At 39.4% G+C, this 20,090-nt stretch overlaps 1 protein-coding gene across 2 annotated transcripts in view; it reads right to left on the minus strand.

Moving 5' to 3' along the window:
* SH3PXD2B (SH3 and PX domains 2B) overlaps nt 1-17,276 on the minus strand; it is a 75,347-nt gene extending 58,071 nt beyond the window's left edge. Inside the window, exon 1 of one of the 2 annotated variants that reach the window (XM_072400951.1) lies at nt 16,879-17,276. In XM_072400951.1, coding sequence (XP_072257052.1) covers nt 16,879-16,950 — 72 coding nt within the window. In that variant the 5' untranslated portion in view covers nt 16,951-17,276. The remainder of the gene's footprint in view (nt 1-16,878) is intronic. The other variant, XM_072400952.1, reaches the window with a different exon arrangement.
* Between the last annotated feature and the right edge of the window lie 2,814 nt (nt 17,277-20,090).

Here is a 20,090-nt window from a genome sequence, read left to right on the forward strand (position 1 = left end):
TCGGGCATAACAGTTAGGTGGTTAAGTAAACGTTTTATTTATTTATTTTACGTGCAACACTCCCCTTTCTGTCTTGATCGCCACGGCCTCCCATGTCATGCATCAAAGGAAGCTCTTGGATCAGATCATGCACAGGAGCCCATTCATTAATGGATAAAAAAAAAAAAACAGCAGATCTCATGCATGTGCAGTGAGATCAGCAATTTTTTTCCCCATCTACGTCACCCGACCTCACACCTGCGCAGTGGGAGATCGAGTGACGCAGGAAGAAGAACCTGGAAGAGGATAGAAGAAGATGTCAGCACCCGGCACCAAGGAGGGATACTGGGACGACGCAGGACCCAAACGAAGAAACCTCCCGAGGGATAGACAGATCTGCGGGAATAAAGGTAAGTGTGTTTATTTTATTTTGAGTTTAGTTCCGCTTTAAACTGTCTGTGAGGCAATGACGTGAGAACTTGTAAGTTTAGTTTTATTTCAACCACGTCGGTGCTTCTGCTATAAGCTTTGAGGATAGTTTGCTCCACAATAAAAGCAGGTACAGAGGTCAAAAAGCCTAATATTTATATTCTGACCAGAGTTATGCATTTGTGACACACAAAGAAGAAAAAGCTATAGATCCCAGATTATATTTTTCAGTATCCCAAAAGGTGGCTAAGGCTTCAGTCATATGAGTGTGGGGTTGTTTCAGAGGTTTCTTGCAGTGTAACAACTGCTGCTTTTAGTGATTATCCTAATTTTTTTGATTGAAAGTTGAAATCAAAGTTGACAGCTGCAGGTAATTTTTTCAACTGATACAAATAAATAATGGACTGCTGTTCCTGACTGCTCCCTGTGGTTCACAGAGGAATCGTCTCACCCTCAGTTATTTTATCTGCACTATCGGTTTTACATTCTAAATATTCAGACCTGTTGCTGTATGAGCTTTAGTATATCTTAAACATCAGACTGTTGAAGGTTGAAACCATTACCAAATGAAAAAAAAAACAGAGGCATCCGCTATTGTGAAGGTTTTTTTAGGACACATTTAAGTTGGTGAGCTCATTTGATGGGGTTCACTGGAGGATTTGTGTACTTAATCCACATTTCGCAATATTAGTTCAAGCAATCCAGGGCTTATAGAAAAAAATAAAAAGGAAAAAAAAAGAGCTGGCCCTGTGTCTGGCTTCCCTCTTAATTGTTTTATAAAGTGGTGAGGGAGGCTACAGGAAGCAGACCATTCAACAAAGAAAAACATTTCATAAACACCAAGAGCATTGCTTTGGTAAGAAAAACATTTCTAGGTATCACAAATGGCTTTTGGGTTAAAAATAGGAAAATAGCAAGTTTAAAAGACTAGACAAACCCACAAAAGAATTCATACAAGGTGCAGCGACAAGACTGTCACCACAAAATCACATGAAAGCAGACCTACCATCACATATTTTACATTTCATTAAAGTGTGACTAGCCCTTAAGATAATGAAAATGTGTATAAATTATATATATTGTTTGTTTTTTTGGAAGGACCCCTCTCCATACTGACCACCACACATACTCCTGAGATACATATGTTACATATCCCAGGAGGCTTTGGGCTGCTGCTTCTGAGTATGTCCAAGATCAGGTTATGCGTGATAAGGGGCTTTTCTAGAAGGTAAAAAATAGGTGCTGATCCCACGCAGTAATGAAACAATTTAGGTTTTAGCATTTGTAAACATAGCATTACTAATGTAAATTCTCATGGTTGCTCGTAACCAAAGACAACACAGAAGCATCTAGAATTACAACATCCAAGGCACTTAAAACATGCCAAAACAAGGCACTTAAAAACACCTCCGGTGTTAGTCTGTACTGTGCCTAACCCCTCAGAGGTTTGCAATATAACCCAGGCCACATTTACAAAATTTGTGACACAAAGCACAATAAAAAGGAAACTTCTCCAATGTTAAACATAATCGAGGAGGGAACCATTTTTAAAAAATTCAACTGTGGAATTCTGGGACAACATATCAATAAATTCATGTAGACAATGTTATTGATATGCATTTTATAGCAAAAATATAGCAAAGCAAACCGCAGACATCAGTATCCATTGTGAAGTATGCACATCTTACAAGGGCCAGCTAATGCGCATTGTTAACATTGGGCTAAAAGTGCTTATTATGGTCATATACAGTATAATAGGCAATCATTCTGCAGCTGATTAATATCTGGATAATAAAGTGGTGTTCTTTCCAAACCCCTTTTAGCTGGGTGCACAACCAGTACTTTCAAAGTTGGGTCACAGCAGAGGGGCCACCACCCGCCACCAGCTTCTTCCCATCCCGCTTAAAAATAACTCTAAGGGAGAATAATGATAAAGATAGCCTGCTCATATGAAGACCTCATCTGCAATGGAGTATCTGTCTTTATATCGGAGACTAACATAGGTAGAGCTTTTCCAGAAAAACTAAAATGTGTAAAAAAAGATATTGTTCCCAAGACTGAATAATTACCCAGGTCCTAACACTTTACTAGCACTCACGAGACAGCGAATACCCAAAGCATCCAGGACTACAGTGAGATAAACATGTTTTTTCAAATAAAATTTAAAATGCATGGAAACTCCAATAAACATTGTGACAGATAAACTTTTATTAACCTAAATTATTATTATAAACATTTCTGGAGTTCTGTTTTATATCTGTATCTGTATGCTGACAATCAGAAATGATCAATGCTAAAAGCCAGAGAGCTAGGTGACAAAAGAATGATATGACAAATAAGGTTAGAAATAGTTTATAATATAGCAGCTTTATAAGCAAAGAAGGCTGAAAAGGGTTACAATGAAAATGGAAAATCAGAAGAAAATAAAAAAAGCGAAAGAACAGCACAGGAGATGCCAGGAAACAAAGAGATTTCTCCTCTTGGCTAGAATGGCTGCTGGCTCCCATCCACGCCCTCACGAGCACTCGGCCAGGTCCCACATTAGGAGTCCAAGGCTGCATAGGAAAACACAATCTCTCCTTCACTACTGCAAATCAGCATGATCCAACTGGGACAAGAGTTACCAGCTTTCTAAGGTAACCATCAGCTACTAGATGGGAATACTACTACTATCAAATCACAGCTTCCAATAACAAGACCTCTGCTGTCATTTCATGTAATAGAGTTAAACAGTCTTAAGTTAACACATTTAAGAACCACTATCACCATTTTCGTTACAAACAAAAATAGGAATATACATTAGATAGAAGTGAAAAGAATATTTTGGAAAATGTATTTTAAAAAGGTATTGCCAATCTAGTATTTAAGCAGGATCCATCCTTCAACAAAATACACTCTTGTACTCACCTATCCACACTCCCACATGCTGAGAGGGACATAGCAATTTGTCTCTTTTGCACATTTTTAAATTATAAATCCACTTTACAGCACATACATTCAGATGAGGCCAAATTGAACTATACACACACACTCTAAAGCGATGAGAACATGATTTCTGCAGAGAGGGGTAAAGGGGCCAAAGAATGTTGCTGAACTGAACTTTTTTTTAAATATTTAGTATTTGTGGTAGAAGTGTTGTTCTGCAGATAGAGGGGACTCTGTTGGGGAAATATACTGCAAGAGGAATACAAGGAAAATGTCAATGTGTGTGTGCTGGAGGTATGATATCACAGGCCAGGATGAGAGGTACAAAGTACAATGACAAAACTCTAACCTATGCAATATACCCAAAGTAAAACTGAGCCATGAAATTGAAACTCTGACCTAAATTACAAGGATTTCGGGCAAATTTTCTTTCTTTGTCTTGTTTTTGAATAACATGTTTACAATAAACCAGCTATGTGTGTCATATTCATTCCACTCTGATAAGAAATATCTGAGAAGTTTAATGAAAAAGCACCTTGGAATGTATATTGGAGATACCAATAACTCCAGGCACAAACAGGTACAGACATGATAATCTCCTTTGAAATATTCCAGGATCACATTTTACCTTAAAACATCATCTCCCCTAAAGCTATGTAACAGAAATTAGATGTATAAAAATGCAATAATACATACAAAACTAAACTATGCAAGAATCAGGACTACTTAAACCTACAATGAATACTGTACACATAAGCTTATAGAAGAATTGGCCATGGCTTTTTTTCTTTACTTCAATAGATATATAGTTTGCATTTTATGAATAATCAGTGAGAAAGTATAAATAGTAGGTAGCCTTGTGGGAAACATTTCTACCTAGGGTAGAAATTTCCACCTAGCTCTAGGGTTCCAGTTTGATCCAGTTTGATGAGTTTGATTTGCATGAAGTTTGTATAATATCCCTGTGTTTAATTGGGGTTTCTTTAGGCACACTGGTTTAATTCTGCATCCAGAAAGAAAAACATCACACCTATAGGATAATTGCAACCCTCCTCCTTTATAGGGAGGTGGCAAAGTGTGCACGGCAGAAGGGCCCCAATGCTTCTTAGGCCAACAGGGGACCCCAAGTCAATTAAAGGGGGGGGATCTCAAGTCAGTTTTGCCCAATGGCCTATTGTTAGCTATGCCTTTCACTGCATTTACAAATAAACCATAATAAATAAAGTGAATAAATTCACTTTCTTTACTTCTATTTAATACTTAGGACACTTATATACATGAACAGGTTTACTTTAATATCGTTATGTTAAAGATGAGGGTTTATTAATGTATGCTGTGGAAGATTGATGGACATCAGGGAACCACTGTACACATTGGATTTTCAAGAGGAAAAAAAACGTTCGTCTCAAGCAACAATTATCTGATGTGTGTACAGCTTTGGAAAATTTTGTAGAAACGTGTTTGGTTACTGTAGGTTATATTTTAATAGGGTAATACATTTTTATATTTTTTTGTCACACATTTTTTAACCACAGTGGTACAAAGCACCACCATTTTACGCAGCACTATACAATAAATAGAGAACAGTTCTGTAAGGAACTTACCCGCCCTGCGAGCCCGCGGTGTCCCTGGGGTTCCCAGCCACAGAGGGGGACATTGTTACTGACCTGCATTTGCCTTATCCTTCTGTACCTTGCTTGATTGAAATTAACCCTTGCTGTGCTGTGCTGTTTTGAATAAACCTGATTCAAGGATATCTGGAGTTGGTTGTGGTTTGTGTGCCCAGGCGCATTACAAGTTCTAGGTACTGCCTATTGTGACCTTTCTATGTAGTAAGGTATAGCATACATTTGTAACTCTTGTTAAGATGTGAACATAATTTACAAATCATGATACCAGCTACATCTGCTGGAAAAAAATATAGCATTAAAATTGCACACAATAATTTAATTGGCTCTGTATTAAAAATTTTCATTAACCTAGAAAGATACCTGCAGATAATACCAGTACCCAAACCAATACTAAAAATAAAGTTAATTTGTCAGAGAGCTTAAACAGTAAAAGTACAAGGAGATTTCAAAATATCTAATAAAATCCTTTTTCCTGATCTGCAATAGACTCAATACACTAAAAGTACTTGATATATAGGTATTCTACATTTGCTTCTAAATAAGCTCAGCTAGGTTAGGGCTTGTGACCAAGCAGATATTTGTGCACACCTAGTACTTAGAAGAACAAAGCTTGTCCACATAACCTAGGCAGCAACAAGAAATATAGCCATATAGATATATTGCCCAAGCCGATGCCTGCATATGTGGGAAGACTGCCAGCAAAAGATCAACAATGTGTGTGTGGGATAAAAAGTATTGGATAACAAGCCATGAGCAGCCTCTTGACCTTCCTATCCAGACAGATACTCCCCTCACTAAATTTCTTCAAAGACTATTTTAACAGTGATTTTAGATGAAGTGAAGACCACACGTGGATAGGATACCACTATTGAGGAAAAAAATAAGATTTGTATTTTTTTATAATGGAGCCTTCTTTTAAATAAAGATTGTTCATGTAAGTGATTGTAGCTACATCGCTATGAGCCATTGGGGTAAATGTGGAGAATTGGAGAATATCACTTTGAAAAAGTTGCCCGTCTGATGTGGCCCTAAGGCTTTACATTAAGGATCAAATTATTGTTAATTGTAGCCTTTAGTCTACCAACTTCCAGTCCTTTTCACAGAAAAAAACTGTACAACTTAGCACCATGACACAATAAACTCATTTGCAGCAACATTTTCCAGAATAAATCTGTTGCCAGACCTTCGATTTCAAGAGCATAATTTCTATAATATTATATGTGCTTTATTTTTTTGAGTAAAAGTCTAAGGTGATGTCAACAGACCCCATGCTGCCGTACAATTGAGAGTCTATAGCAGTATTTCTCGATACACCAAAAATATGGAACAATGTTACTCAACCAGGGTTTTGTGGAATAATAGGGTTCCTCCAAAAGTTGCTACAGGTTCCTGAGCAATTTTTGCCTCTCTGGTTAGTTTAACTTCTACCAATGATCTAATTGGCTATTTGTAATGGTGACATTCTTCCCACAGAACAGCAACATAAGAAGAATTCTCCTGCTGTTTACTACACTTACTGTGAGTGGATATAATAATTATTACAAGGGTTCCCCAAGACCTAAAAGTTATTTATTGGGTTCCCCCATTTTAAAAAGGTCAAGAAAGGCTGCTTTATAGTATACATCCCAAAATGGGACAGGAACCCCAAAACTCTAAATTAAGAGAAAAATCATATTTTTGGTTAAGATGACATAATTTTTATTTTTTCTCACCTGACTAAGCCAAAGTATGAGGTAGTGAGATTAGCTTGGTAGTTTTGTTTAGAGCAAGGGCTGATGTGGACACTGCTACCCACTCTAACACACTGAGGAATTTGGTGTTACTATAGGAATAAAGCAAATAAATAAAAATTAATATGGTAAAAAAAAAGTTGTAGTTCAACATTTCAGTGGGCAGCACTGATGTAGTAGTAAAAACAAGTAATGTTCTGAACATCTAAAGTGAGGTCAGCTGAAATCTCCTCCTTTCTGTAACATTTGTTATGAATTTTGCACCTCATCAGAAAGTTGTTTGCCAGATTTCACAGAGTAAGCTGCCCAAAACATTTACAGCACGTAATGGTGCCATGGACAGCCAGCAGGCCAAAACCTTTGTACAGTAAAAAAGGTACCATAGCTATTAGCTAATAATAAAGCAGTTTATCAGGCCGCAAGGTCTTACTGGTCTACACTGTAAGCAGCTGCGAAAAGCTAGCTTTGTGTGGGCTATCAAACAAGAATGTATTGTGCCACCAGAAGGGTTAACTGTAAACGCATCAGTCTCAAAAAATGTATTGTTTCTAGTGTCTAGGTTAAAGTTGTTCATCAGATAACAGAGTAACCTACTATCAGGTCCTAGAGAATGTTTGAGACCCATCCTTCCTGTGCACAACCACGTCATACTGTCAGCAAGAATTGGATATATATTTATGTCTGTACTATAGATAACATCTACCCAATAAATTTATATACAGGAATCTGCACAAAATGGGTCAAATTGTGATCACTGGGTCAGATCATCTCCAAAACGGCATATCTTGTAGGGTGTTCTCAATATACAGTTGATGGATACGGTTCATGGAAATAAAATTGGTGAGCCAGCATCAGAGCCAGTGGCTCATGTGGCTCATTGATGAGCATGGGAAGTGAAGACTAGCCCATCTAGTACCACTGTAGCTTTGACCTCAAATCTCTCCACAGCTCTTGTCCCACTTACCTTTCTGGCCTGATAAAAAATACTCCCCTAGCCTCTTCGCTCCTCTAATGACCTACTACTGACTTCCTCACTCATAACCTCATCACACGCACAGCTCCAAGACTTTTCTAGAGCAGTCCGACTCTCTGGAATGGTTTTCCTCGTCCTATTCAGCTTGCTCCTACTTTCTGCTCCTTTAAAAGAGCACTCAAAGCCCGTCTTTTCAAACTTGCCTACCCATCTTCTTTTATCTCTTAAAACCCTCAATACTTCCCATCAATCCATATCTCCCCTCCTATTGTGTGATACTTCCCACACCTCAATTGTAAGCTCTGTCGTCTGTCTGTAAGCTCTTTCATCTGTCTGACTCCTAAAACTCTGAATTTTAATAAAATATTCAATATGTTAATATTTTCTATAATATATATAATAGTCACAATAAAGTGCTATTCTACTATATGAAAAAGGTGGTGGGAAGGTGTTTCACTGGTTTGAGGTCACTCTGATCTAATATACAACCTGACATTCATATCATTTTATTTCAGGCAAAATGCAATTTCACTTAAATTATAATATTAGAATTAAATAATGCAAATTTGCATTGTTTTATGTTAATCTGGATTATACAGTACTACCATATCCAGCATACACATTCTTCATAGATCCAATACCTGTGCTTGGAAAACAGTAAACATTCTACCCCTGACCACCCATGTAAACTAGCCCTAAGTTTAAATCTTTACTTGCTGATGATTGTTTTGCCTGTAGGGATAGCCAGTACATGCCAACATCCCTTGCAGTTGCCAAGACTGAATAAATTAGAAAATCCAGATCTCCCCTGGCCATCAAGATGGCCAAAGATCACATCAAGGAAGAGAAGAAGGAGGAAGATGGCAGTGTTCACAACAAAACAGGGACAGGTTAGTATAACAGGGTTTACTTCAGCTTTACTGGATACTGGGACAAGCAGGCTTCTATTTGAAATGTATCTGTTCATAATACAGTGTGTCGATGCTGCAGAAAATAATTGAGCCTTCTAGCAGTGCTCTCTATTATTCCAGAGTCAGTTTATCACATCTCTATACTGTTTAGATTACACTGTAAAGCAGTGCACCAGTCACTGCATGTAGCATGAATAAAAAAAAAAGCAATGTTCCTGCCACCAACCACCACTTATAAAAATGATAATAAAATTGACCTATTTCAGTTTGACCTATTTAAGTTAACCCTTTTTGCAAGTTGTTTTGATTACTAAAATCTCTCATCAGCGCATTCAAAAACAGCTAGTCTGGTCATGCCCCTTTTTTGCAGGAGGTGTTTTTTTTAATAAAGATCTATAAACAGACTTACTCCCAGCAATACAAATCCAAACTAAAGCAATTGAAGTCTGCATTGAATTCTGCATTGAAGTCTGATGCTTGTGTACATGATCCTTTGTATCCAAATGTATATAAACGTTTTTTACTGCAGTTTACCAATTCTCTGATGCTGGTCTCATTTATTTTCTTTTTTAGGCCAAGAACATTTTTGGCAAGTAAATAAAAACTTGTTAATCTTGTCAAAAGTCCAGTGTTATGTCACTTTATGTGTGCTAAACTGAAAGCACGAGGCACCTTATGTCAATTGTGTACAATATTGGTCCCAACAATCCACCACGTTATGGAGATAAAGACAGACATGTTTGAAGTCCAACCTTTGTGACAACCATGGCTGCCCCTATAGATATAAGGGTGGAAAATGTAGACACAAAGTGGTGGGGGGGGGGGTCTTATTTGCAGCAAAAGCAAGTGCAAAAAAATGGAAAAAGTGAAAACTAATGAATCCATTGGGGCCAATCCATTGGTAAGATGCAATATACAAAATTTTTGTTTTCTGTATTTTAAATGGACTTTAAAACCAAAAACAGATTTAGAACTTTGAGCCAACCAATATGAAAATAGATATCAACACCACAACTATTAACCTCTGTCATTGAGCAGGGTGATTTGTAGTCCCTGCAGTCACTACCTCACCTCTACTTTTGTCTGTCCACCAAAGTGAAACCCTAGAACCAAGGTAAAAACTTAAGAGGGGTGAAGGGCCATTATTTGTAAAGAGTGCATCAATGGGAACCTACTAAATTCTACTTTTTATTTCAGGATTGATTTGGAGTAAGCCTGTGCATAGATTATGCAAAGTATTTACATAATTTAAACAAGCAGTAACTGCACTTCAAAACAAGCCTCTAATCATTTCTGTACCTATAAACTTTGTGGAAAACTAATTTAGTCTTTACAGAAATATTAGAGGATCTTTGGAAATAACATTATGTGAAAACCAGCTATAGAGGTGAGTTTGACCTGTTTTAAAGCTTTTTGTGTTCTGTTTGTTAGGAATATGTAATTGGGCGCCTAATGTTTCCTCATTTCATGCTTGCCATTTTTATTTGCCCTAAATTGATAGATGGGGGGGGGGGGGGGGCAGTAAAACAGAAAAAAAATAAAGGTAAGTAGTTTACTTCAAAGGATAAATTATTTACTTTTTAATATGAATATATATATTCAGTGCATGCATATCAAGTAATCTGTAAAGGCCCTTTTACAATTTAGCACTGTGTTGAGTCATTCTGAATTTACTGCCAACACAGAACAACACTGCCAAGATTGGTCAGACCCCTTTTTCCAATGCAGTCCTTAGGATGCTATATTTGCTTTGCTCCCCAGAAAGTGAAGCAACTTATTTTGCACCAAAATGCAGTCTCAGAGATTAAAAATCAAGTAAATCCTGGTGCCTGTGTAGTTCTTTGCTGCCTTATAAATGTCAGACATTGGCAAACGTTTAGTGGTTTTTGCAAGCAGTTTTCCCCCAAAAATGTTTTTCATTTTTGAAAATGGTTAACATTATATCTAAGGAGTCCATTTATTTATTCACTTTTATTTGATAGGCGTGAGAAAGTAGCAGCATGTGCAAGCGATGCAATCAGTTTTGCATGCAGCTTTTATAAGTAGTTTCAATACAGAAAAAAACAGCACAGCTCTGCTATGAAAGTAGGCACTTAAGGGCGGTAAAAGCTGTAGTAAAATACCACTAGGCTGAACTTAGACATAAATCAGGACCCTGCTGTATCTTTCTACCAACAATGTTACAATATTGCAATCTAATCACTGAGGAAATGTTTTCTGCTCACCTACAGGAGAGAACATCACTTCAGCCTTGCCAATTACTTGATGGGATCTAAATAATAAAAATGTATAGATCTTTTCCTTAAAAATATTTTGCATTTTTGACACATTAGGAAGTCATGCAGACTTTAAACAATACCTAGAGATCCACATAAAAAATCCCCACCTGAAAACCACATGAACTGCAGAGATAAAACCTTTTTTAAAGATTCAGATCTTTCTCTGTTATAAGTAAAGCTACGTACACACTTCCAATTATTATCGTTGGAAAAAGAACGACGAACGTTCATGCACGATATATACGACCGATCATATAGCACCGATCCTGCACACAGAGTTAACGACACGATCGTTCGTAGATATTGTACACACAATAGATACGATCGTTTGAGCGATAGAGGAACTATGTGCACGACAGGAAAGTGAACGGACGTTCGTTCATCACGCATGCTCTGAACATGGACGATCAACGAACGACCGTACACACGAACGATGTTCAACGATCGTCGTCCAATCCGATCCGTCGGTCCGGTCGTTCGTTTCCAGCGACTTTCCTCGTTCGTCGGCGTCGTTGGTTACTTTTTTACGAACGATTTTTTGCCCAATCGATCGTTCGTCGTTCGATTGGAACGATAAAAATTGGAAGTGTGTACGCACCTTTATTCATGCCTTGTCTTTGCTGAAACAGATTTCTAAACAGATCCGCCTTTATTGTTACAAAGGTGTTTTAGTATTGTTGTATGAGAAAAATCCTGAATGTCTGCATCCATTCGGGGCAGTTCATACTGGCGGTAAGGTTGTGGTATAAAGGCAGTTACATTATTACATGTTTCATCTCTCCTGCAGCCATCCACAGGAAACAAATCAGGGCGCAGTGAGGGGTTCAGTACCAACCACTGTAAAATGTTGAAATACTTGGGACAGCCAGGAGGCTGGAAAGGTGCCAAGTGCCAGGAGCTGCCTGAAAACTGCTGTTTACACCACCTGTCTGCAATAGCCCTTAGAGCTTTACCCTTCTTATTTTGCCTTCTCTGACGTGCCCCCCCTGACCCCCCCTTAAAGATGCTAATTACATTTCCTTTCCATTATAAAATAATTTCCCTATTTTAGACCCAGCAACATTATCACATTATATCCTGTGGGGACCAGCAGGTTGCTATGACAACACTCTCCATTTGTTTGAGCTTCTAATGCACACTGTAAGAAGCTAACATTGTGTAGGAAATCAGACTATGCAATTTCGGTACAGGAGAAGAGCCCACACAACAATGTAAGTCTGAAAACAAAGATACCATTCAACTTCAGTTTGAGCAATAGTCACACCAAAAACAAAATACCTAATGTTAGAGACAAATAAAATACAATATGAAATGTGACTATTCTGAGGACGAGTATACAACCAGCAGTTCTCCAGGTTGCCAATTTTCAAGAAAACAACATTCACATTTTTGGGGTTTACAGAAAAAGTCACAGTAGCTGCAGATTTTCTACAGTAAATTTGGACGCAATCCGAAAATACGATGTTAGTCGGTCATAGGTTGACTGTTTATCAGTGACTACAACATTATCTGAATAAACTGAATTTTCATTGATTTTCCAGCATTATTTACTTATATACTATATAATACATATTACTTATATACAACACTGCCTATAGGGGTACCTGAAAACTAACTGTGCCCAAAAAGTTGTGTAGGATCTGCAAGTCCTTACAAGGTGGGGATGATTTATTAAAGGATTTGAATACGTTCACACAACAAAACTATGTGAATAATATTCACCTCCTATACTCAGTCATGTGCACTAATCAAAGTGAATCTTAACACATTTTATTGTGTGAAAAATCAATGTGTGTCAAATCAGTGTGTTTGGAAGTGTACTGAAGTGATCTGCCTCAATTTACCAAACCCAAAGCAGGAAGTGTATTGTCTACCAGAGACACAATCCTCCATCCATGATGGGACTCATAAAAGGTTGCATAGAAAGTGTAAACTGATAAATGAAACCATTTCCTTAAGGACACTCCCAGGGGGAACATTAGATACAGATGGAGCAAATTAACATTTTTCAGCTGTACAGTGTTCCCTTTTATGTTTGACTAATGAAAGCGTTACAGAAGTTTCATTCATGCTTTAAAACACTGAGATGGCGGCCTTTGTCATGTATCTGTGGCCTTCTGACTGACATATAGATAAAGAACACAGGATGGTCAGTAGTAATTACCACTTAGCTCTCCCTAGTTTTACAATTACTATGCAGCCTCAGGCACTAAAGTGAAGAAAATCTTGAAGGACACATCTGAACCTGCCTGCTGTGCTCCAGGTCCAGGTGTTTTAATTGTGCTTCTCAAGTTATCAGAAAGACAGGAAGTGAAGGAAATCATTCGAAGGACAAATTTGCACCCATTGCTTTGAAGAAATGCAAGTTATGTGCAGCAACACACTGCAATTTATTTTGAAAGAACTCTCTGGTGCTTTGGTGGCTGCAAATTACAGTTCAATTCTAATGAATGAGATGGGCTGTGGAGTGCATTGCACAGGGTAACAAATATATGCTCTCTCTAGTAAATGTATACTCCACGTGGAACATTCACTAAGGTTATCCTATCCTTATGATCTACACATTTAAAATGTAGGCTGGCTGTTAAAGAGGAAAAAAAAAACAAAGGCACTGCACATGACAGTAGAACAATGTGACATTTCCAGACAAACCATTATTTATTATCTGTTGGGTTTACAACAATCTTCCAGACTAACGAAAGGAAACCCAACTTAAAATATGTAGGCTGCCATTGTTGGGCTATCCTTTTGAAATTGTTTGGCTGATTTGCTGATTTAAAGACAATATTACTTATTGAGCCATTGACCCACATTGAGTAGCATGCGGGAGTTCTGACTTTACTGGCTTAACTTTGTGTGCCTGGGCCAGAGATGGCCAGACAATTACCATGTCCAGAAAGAGGTCAGCAAAGCAAAGGTCAGCCTCTGGATTAATCCCAAAAACAGATTCTCTGAAAATCAGCTGGTATGATGTGCAGGAGGACCATACCACATCATCCATCAGGCCACCCATATGGGCATGAAAAGAAATAGAACTCTAATCTTAATTCCAATGCGTCTTATTCCAACGCAGAAACTAACTTAGTCACCTAAGTAGATCAATCAGCCCAGAAAAAAAAAAAACATTAAATAAAGGCACCATGTATGTGCTAGCTTGCTCAGGCCCCAACAACACTGCATGTTTTGTGGCACTCCTCATAGACATTATGAAAGTTTGCACTGATCCTGATGCCAGGCGATGGGTTTAGGGACCCTCCGATCCTTATTTGCTACAAATTAATTGTACACATATACTTTGAGTCAGTTGCACTATAGGAATAATAGTCTTTCTACCGGAGAATAGTAAATGAAGCAATTTCTATCACAAATCATACAAGTAGAGAATAGAGGGCACTATTCTGAATAACATAATAAAATATTTCCCAAATCAGTAAAACATCTGCTGACTCAAGCACCTAATCCCTACAATCCTTACAGCAAACCTTTAGTAACAAGGATGCAGTCTGAAAAGAAAAGATTGAAATATATTAAAAGTAATATTCACATGTCAATATACAGAAAAAACTACCATGCAAACATTTAGGATACTATATCCAACAAAGCACATCTTAGCAGAACACTACTACATTATTGATCTGTGGTAAAAATTGAAAGGGTGATCCCTGTAACATAAATCAGATCATTAGTGACAGTCACAGGACCAGCAAGCTAATGCACTCAGCACATCAATAAATGCCATTTCAGTGACAATCTATCTACAAGAACCAGCACTGCCATGTGTCATAGCAGAGTTGCATGCATACTTGCCCCCTGTGGTTTAGTAGGTGACACTCCTTTATTTTAATGCCTAACAGTGCACATCCATAACCATCATTTTTATGAAATCACAAAGAGCCCAGCTTAGCAAAGAGAAAGGAATGCCATACCACAATCAGTTCTAGGCTGTTATTAGGAAGATTCGTTTTTGTACATTAGCAAGCACAGTAAGCCTTTATTCAGATGCTTAGTGTCCATTAGGAAAGGCTCCATCTAAAAGTAAGGCTACGATCCAAATCCATGCCTTCTGGGAAAATAGGCACTTCAAAACATATCTCATAATCCTATAGATCAGCCTTTCCCAACATTGTACCCTAAAGGAACTCTAGAAATAAATGTCACAGGGAACCCATGGCACAATGAAGTCATTAAGGGGCAGTGGGTAGAATGCCCCCATTATGGTGATTATCAGGAAGGAATGCTTTGTTAGTCAAAATGCCACCCTTCTAAAAAAAATAAAAAAGTTACTAATGTCATCTAAATGGTGTTGAACCCAGAACTGTGCAGGCACCATCAGATGAGATGGGAGGTCAAACAGCCAAAGCTCAAGGAACCCCTACCAACTGCATGGAATCCTGGTTGAGAATGGCTGCTGTAGACCAAAGGGCCCATTGAACATCTCTGGGTTCTTTAAGAATTAACTCTGTGCCGTTCACCTTGCCTATTTCAAATGTTACCTCAACAGAACTGGCATGTAGGATAATGAGTGTGGGCCAGAGTGCAATGAGATTCCCTTCTTCATCCAGGTCAGACAACTGCTTGCCATACATATAGCAACTTGGAAGATTTTTAACCATTTTAATGCGAAAATAATCAAACAGATCACTGCTACCAGCAATAGTTGTACTACAGACTTGATTGGTGGTAGATTGCTTTGGTTCTTTTAGCACATAATATAGCTGGAAGAAAATGGGTGAAATTGACACCAAAGTGTATGACCAACATACGAGTTCAGATATCTTTTTTCATAATTGTGGCCATGAAACCTTTGGCTATGTTCAGACAGTCGGTTATACAAAGCATTATCACTGCGGTTTACCACTTGCCAGAGCAGATTGCCCAGAGCCATGATTATTAATAAAACCAATGAGAGCAGAACAAAACCCTTTTTTTCACCAGGGTCTGAGGGCAGTAAGGTTGCACTGTAGTATTTCAGAAGCTCCATGAAGCATCTCACATCAGCCTACAAGCTCAAACGTTTCCATAGACCTAAACAGGAATGCTTTCCAACCACATTTCCTAGGGATGAAAGGGTTCTAGGGACAGCAGATGGCCCATCCCTTGCGGCATGATCCTAAATAACTGTAACTGCACTACAAGGTTTCAGCAAATAAGCATGAATGCATCCCAATGCCTTGTCATTACTGGTAATGGGCCCACAGTGCCCAGAAGGGGTCAATGCCCCAATGAACAAAGCCGAAATGGATGTTCCAGGTAACTGCAGATCTCTGCTCCTGAACTTTGTTCATTCTGTATAGAACAGTTTTTATCACTTTCCTCATTCACACCAAAGAACTGATGAAGCTTGGAAAGCTGTGAATGCAATCAGCATACAAGAACAAATCTGTATGGCAATTACTAATACTAGAAATGTCCTGGTTAAATGAAAACCTTCACCAAGGACATTCACCTTCTCTATGACCTGTTGTCAAGGGACCTAAGAGGGAGGAAATACAAAAGGAACAGAAGGGAAATCCTTTTCACTTGTTGCTGTGACAACTAAAAGAAGATCCCTCTAATGGAAGACTTTCAATGTCACTATTGATGTGTCAGGGACAGGAAGCAATACATGATCAGACTGCAAAAAAAGGGATTTTAACTCTTCATTAATATACCCCAAAATGACTTCACATGTTCACTGGGAAAGCCATTGGTCGCATATACAGAACATAAAACACACTGGGTCCTGGTTACACTTATTACACTATTCATGATGTTACCTATAGCAACCAGACTGGAATCTGATGAGTTGCTATAGGAATCAGTTTCCATGCTGCAGAATGTGGGTGAAGGATGGCCATTGATGGATTATAGCAGGAAATGTCTGTGGTTGCAGGCTGTGCAGTATGCTGGGGTGACTGCAGCTTCCCACAGGCTACGCTGATTGGCCGAGGCTGCATTCCAGCACTGTCTGAGGTGCAGGCAATGGGCCCCGCATGGAACAGGGTGAGGCAGCACCCCGACCCCCATACAAAGAACACTCACATAATGCTTGTTGGGGCTGCGCCGCTTCTGAACGTCCTGCACATGGACCTGCACGATGCTTTTCCTGGGCATGGCTCAGCCGGGCTCCCTTCTCTCCAGCTGCGGACACAAAGCCGTTGTGAGGTGAGGGGTTGTCGCTGGGTGGCCCCGAACCTTGCACCATCCAGCTGGGTGACGCAGCGGTCCGTCCAGCGGTGACAACGGCGATACGGGAGCCGGGTTCAGCGCCCAGCTGCTCTCCTGCTGTTCCTTTCTCTCTTACTTCGCCTCATCCCTCCTCTGTGGCTGCAAGGCCGGCCCACTCCCAGCAGCACGGCCCCTCTATGGCTGGGTGATATCCCGGTTACCGGGGGGCTATGTCCTTCTCACAGAACACTTCGTGTCACGCCTTCATTGCTCAATACAGAAAAAAGCAAATGAATCATTTTTCTGGTCACGTGTTCCTGACTTTTAGGTTCTTGTCCCTGGAAAAAATGTTGGCCTCAGGAAATTGTTTTCAGCCCTGTGAGACAAAACATCTCCCTTTATGCCTGTAAAAGTTTGGCAGTATCAGCAACTATTATTGTTCTCAGTGCTGGCTAACCTAAAGTCACCCAGTCCGCAGGGCCGGGCCCAGGGGTAGGCGGGAGAGGCGGCCGCCTTGGTCACATTAGCGGGAGTGGGGTGCAAAAATGGAAGGACCTGCGACCTACTGTGCTGAGGTAACTCACAGCTTGCTTGGAGGGGACGTTACAGAAAAGTTTGAGCAATGAACACAATAATGTCACCGCCTCGCCGCAGACTTGCTTTCAGGAAAAAAATAAATTCCCTGTCAGTATTTGTGCTGTCAGAACCACAAGATGGAGGTTTTGTTTCACTTCCTTTCCTGGGAACATAATAGGAAGTGAAAGCAAATCTGAAGTGAGGAAAATTCTTTCTAGTTGTCTCTGGATAATGATACCCCCTCATAGTGTAGATATTGGAAGGTGCATACCCCCTCATAGTGTAGATATTGGAAGGTGCAAAGTGGGCCTCAGACCCTCTTCAACCAACAGGGGTCCAATGACACTTTGGCAGGGGGGCACCAAGCCAGTCCTATACAGGGGCCCACTGTTAGCTACATCCGCCACTGCCCCCCCCCCCCCCCATACCCTTTTTATAATATCTTAAAGTGAATTTTAACTCAGAAATTTCACTTTACATAAAAGGGTAGACAACAATTCCTATGGCAGGAGGCTTTTGGGTGCTCCTGCATAAACCTAAGCATCTCAGGCATGCGCAGAAAGAGCCTTTTCATAAAAGGGGAAAAAAATTGCCGATCTCACAAATGCGCAGTGAGATCAGCAACTTTTTTTTCCCAACCTACGTTGCCCGATTTTGCGCCTGGGTCGGGTAACACAGGAAGAAGAACCCTTTTCAGTTTACTTCCTTTTAAAGACTGCAGACATATAATACTCCAGCACCATATCTTCTCTCTTCTTCTGTTTACTTCCATATCAATGCCCACATGACGATGGTTGCTGTCTAGTGACAGGGTCTCATTAGAATGGAGAAGAGGATGCAGAAGAGATGAGGGTAAAGCAGAATTAAAACTCATTGGTGGGTGGTGAGCTTCTGCCATAATCAGCAAGTTTGCTCAGCCCACATACTGATTATGGCACATACTTACCCAGTGCAGTCCAGGACCTGTCATCGCTGCATCCTAGGGTGCCACCATTTTTACAACTGGCTCTATGGCCGACTTCCGGCAGATGGACACAAGAGTTACAATATCACCAGCAGCTGGCATGCACTGTGAAGTTTAGAGCTCAAACAAAAAGCCATCAGGAGCCAGGGAGTTAGGTATTTCACAAAAGAGATACTGCATGTATTGCAGTACAAATAGTACTACCTCCTGGTAGGTCCACTGTTTTGTCTAGAGATGGGCCTTAAGTGATGTAGTGATTGGCAGGAGAAAGCGCAGCATCCATCAATATCTAATACACCTAGAAATTCCGGGAAGCTGTTGCACCTTTAGCTCCGAAATAAAGTGAAATCCAGATAGGCATTCAAAATATTGTATTATGGGGTGATCCTTAAAGTCTATTTCCAGGCAAAATCGGAACCTCCTCTTTTACTTTTTAGTATGTTGTTTTTTTTTTTTTGTTTTTAATACTCTCAGGAACATTTATTACAAAATCCACCATAGTTTAGGAAATATTCCTTTTCTGTTTTAAATAAACAACAGGAAGTTAAAGGATTTCACTAAAGTGAAGGGAAACAGTTATTATTATTATTATTAGCCAGTATTATATAGCGGCAACATATCACGCAGCACTTTACAAAGTCCATTGTCATATCACTTGCTGTCACTTATCACCTAAACAGATGTTCTAATATGAAGACATTCAAGTTAAAGGCTCAGGTGAAAGATGTCCCAAAAAATTTACTAAACAAATTGGGTGGATTTTAGATTTGGTGATGTCACTATTGTGCAGCTTGCTGTGTAGCTTCTACTACTTCTTGGATATTCACAAGAATCAGATCACTAGTCACAGAAGGCGGCAGCTCTGAGGATGCATAGTTTTGTTAATCTACCATCTGTACAGAGAAAAGCATGGTAAGTCATCAACAAAGAAAAGATCAACTGCAGAGGTACCACAGGCAACACTGCTGACTGGTCCTTTGCCCTCAGGTTCTCCTTCATTTAAAAAAAGAAATATTATAAATGCTTGCCTTAATGAAGCACAATTCATATAGATGGAATCTGCATAGATTATCATACAGGTATACACAAAGTGGTATCACAGTGCAGAGTGTAAGCATGATGAATATTATACCTTTGCGTAAAAACAGTAAATATGTGCTCAGAAATTATGTGGAAATGTGTGGGATAATTATAGAGTGTGATCAGCATGTGGATAATTTGAGTGTATGTTCTGAGTGTGGTGTAATTTTCTATTATGAATTCCAAGCTCAGCAGAGGTGGGAAGAGGGTAGGGAAGGGTATGGGTGGGTTGGTGTAAGTTGTTTGAAGAGAGTGGAGTCTATAAAGAGGGTGTGAAACAAGAAAGGTAGAAGAAAGATGTATTTTAGGTAAGGGAGGGGGGTTAGGACTGGGTGAAATGGAAATGACAGGGAAGGTCATAAGTACCTAGGGAGGATATACAAGAGAGAGAAAGTTAGGGTATATCCAAGCAGCGAGAGGTGTCTCTCAGCTTCTCTTGGAAGTATTGGAGTAACTCAGGTAGAGA

This window comes from Pyxicephalus adspersus, chromosome 2 (genome assembly GCF_032062135.1).
Source record: "Pyxicephalus adspersus chromosome 2, UCB_Pads_2.0, whole genome shotgun sequence".
In the NCBI taxonomy this organism is placed as follows: domain Eukaryota; kingdom Metazoa; phylum Chordata; class Amphibia; order Anura; family Pyxicephalidae; genus Pyxicephalus; species Pyxicephalus adspersus.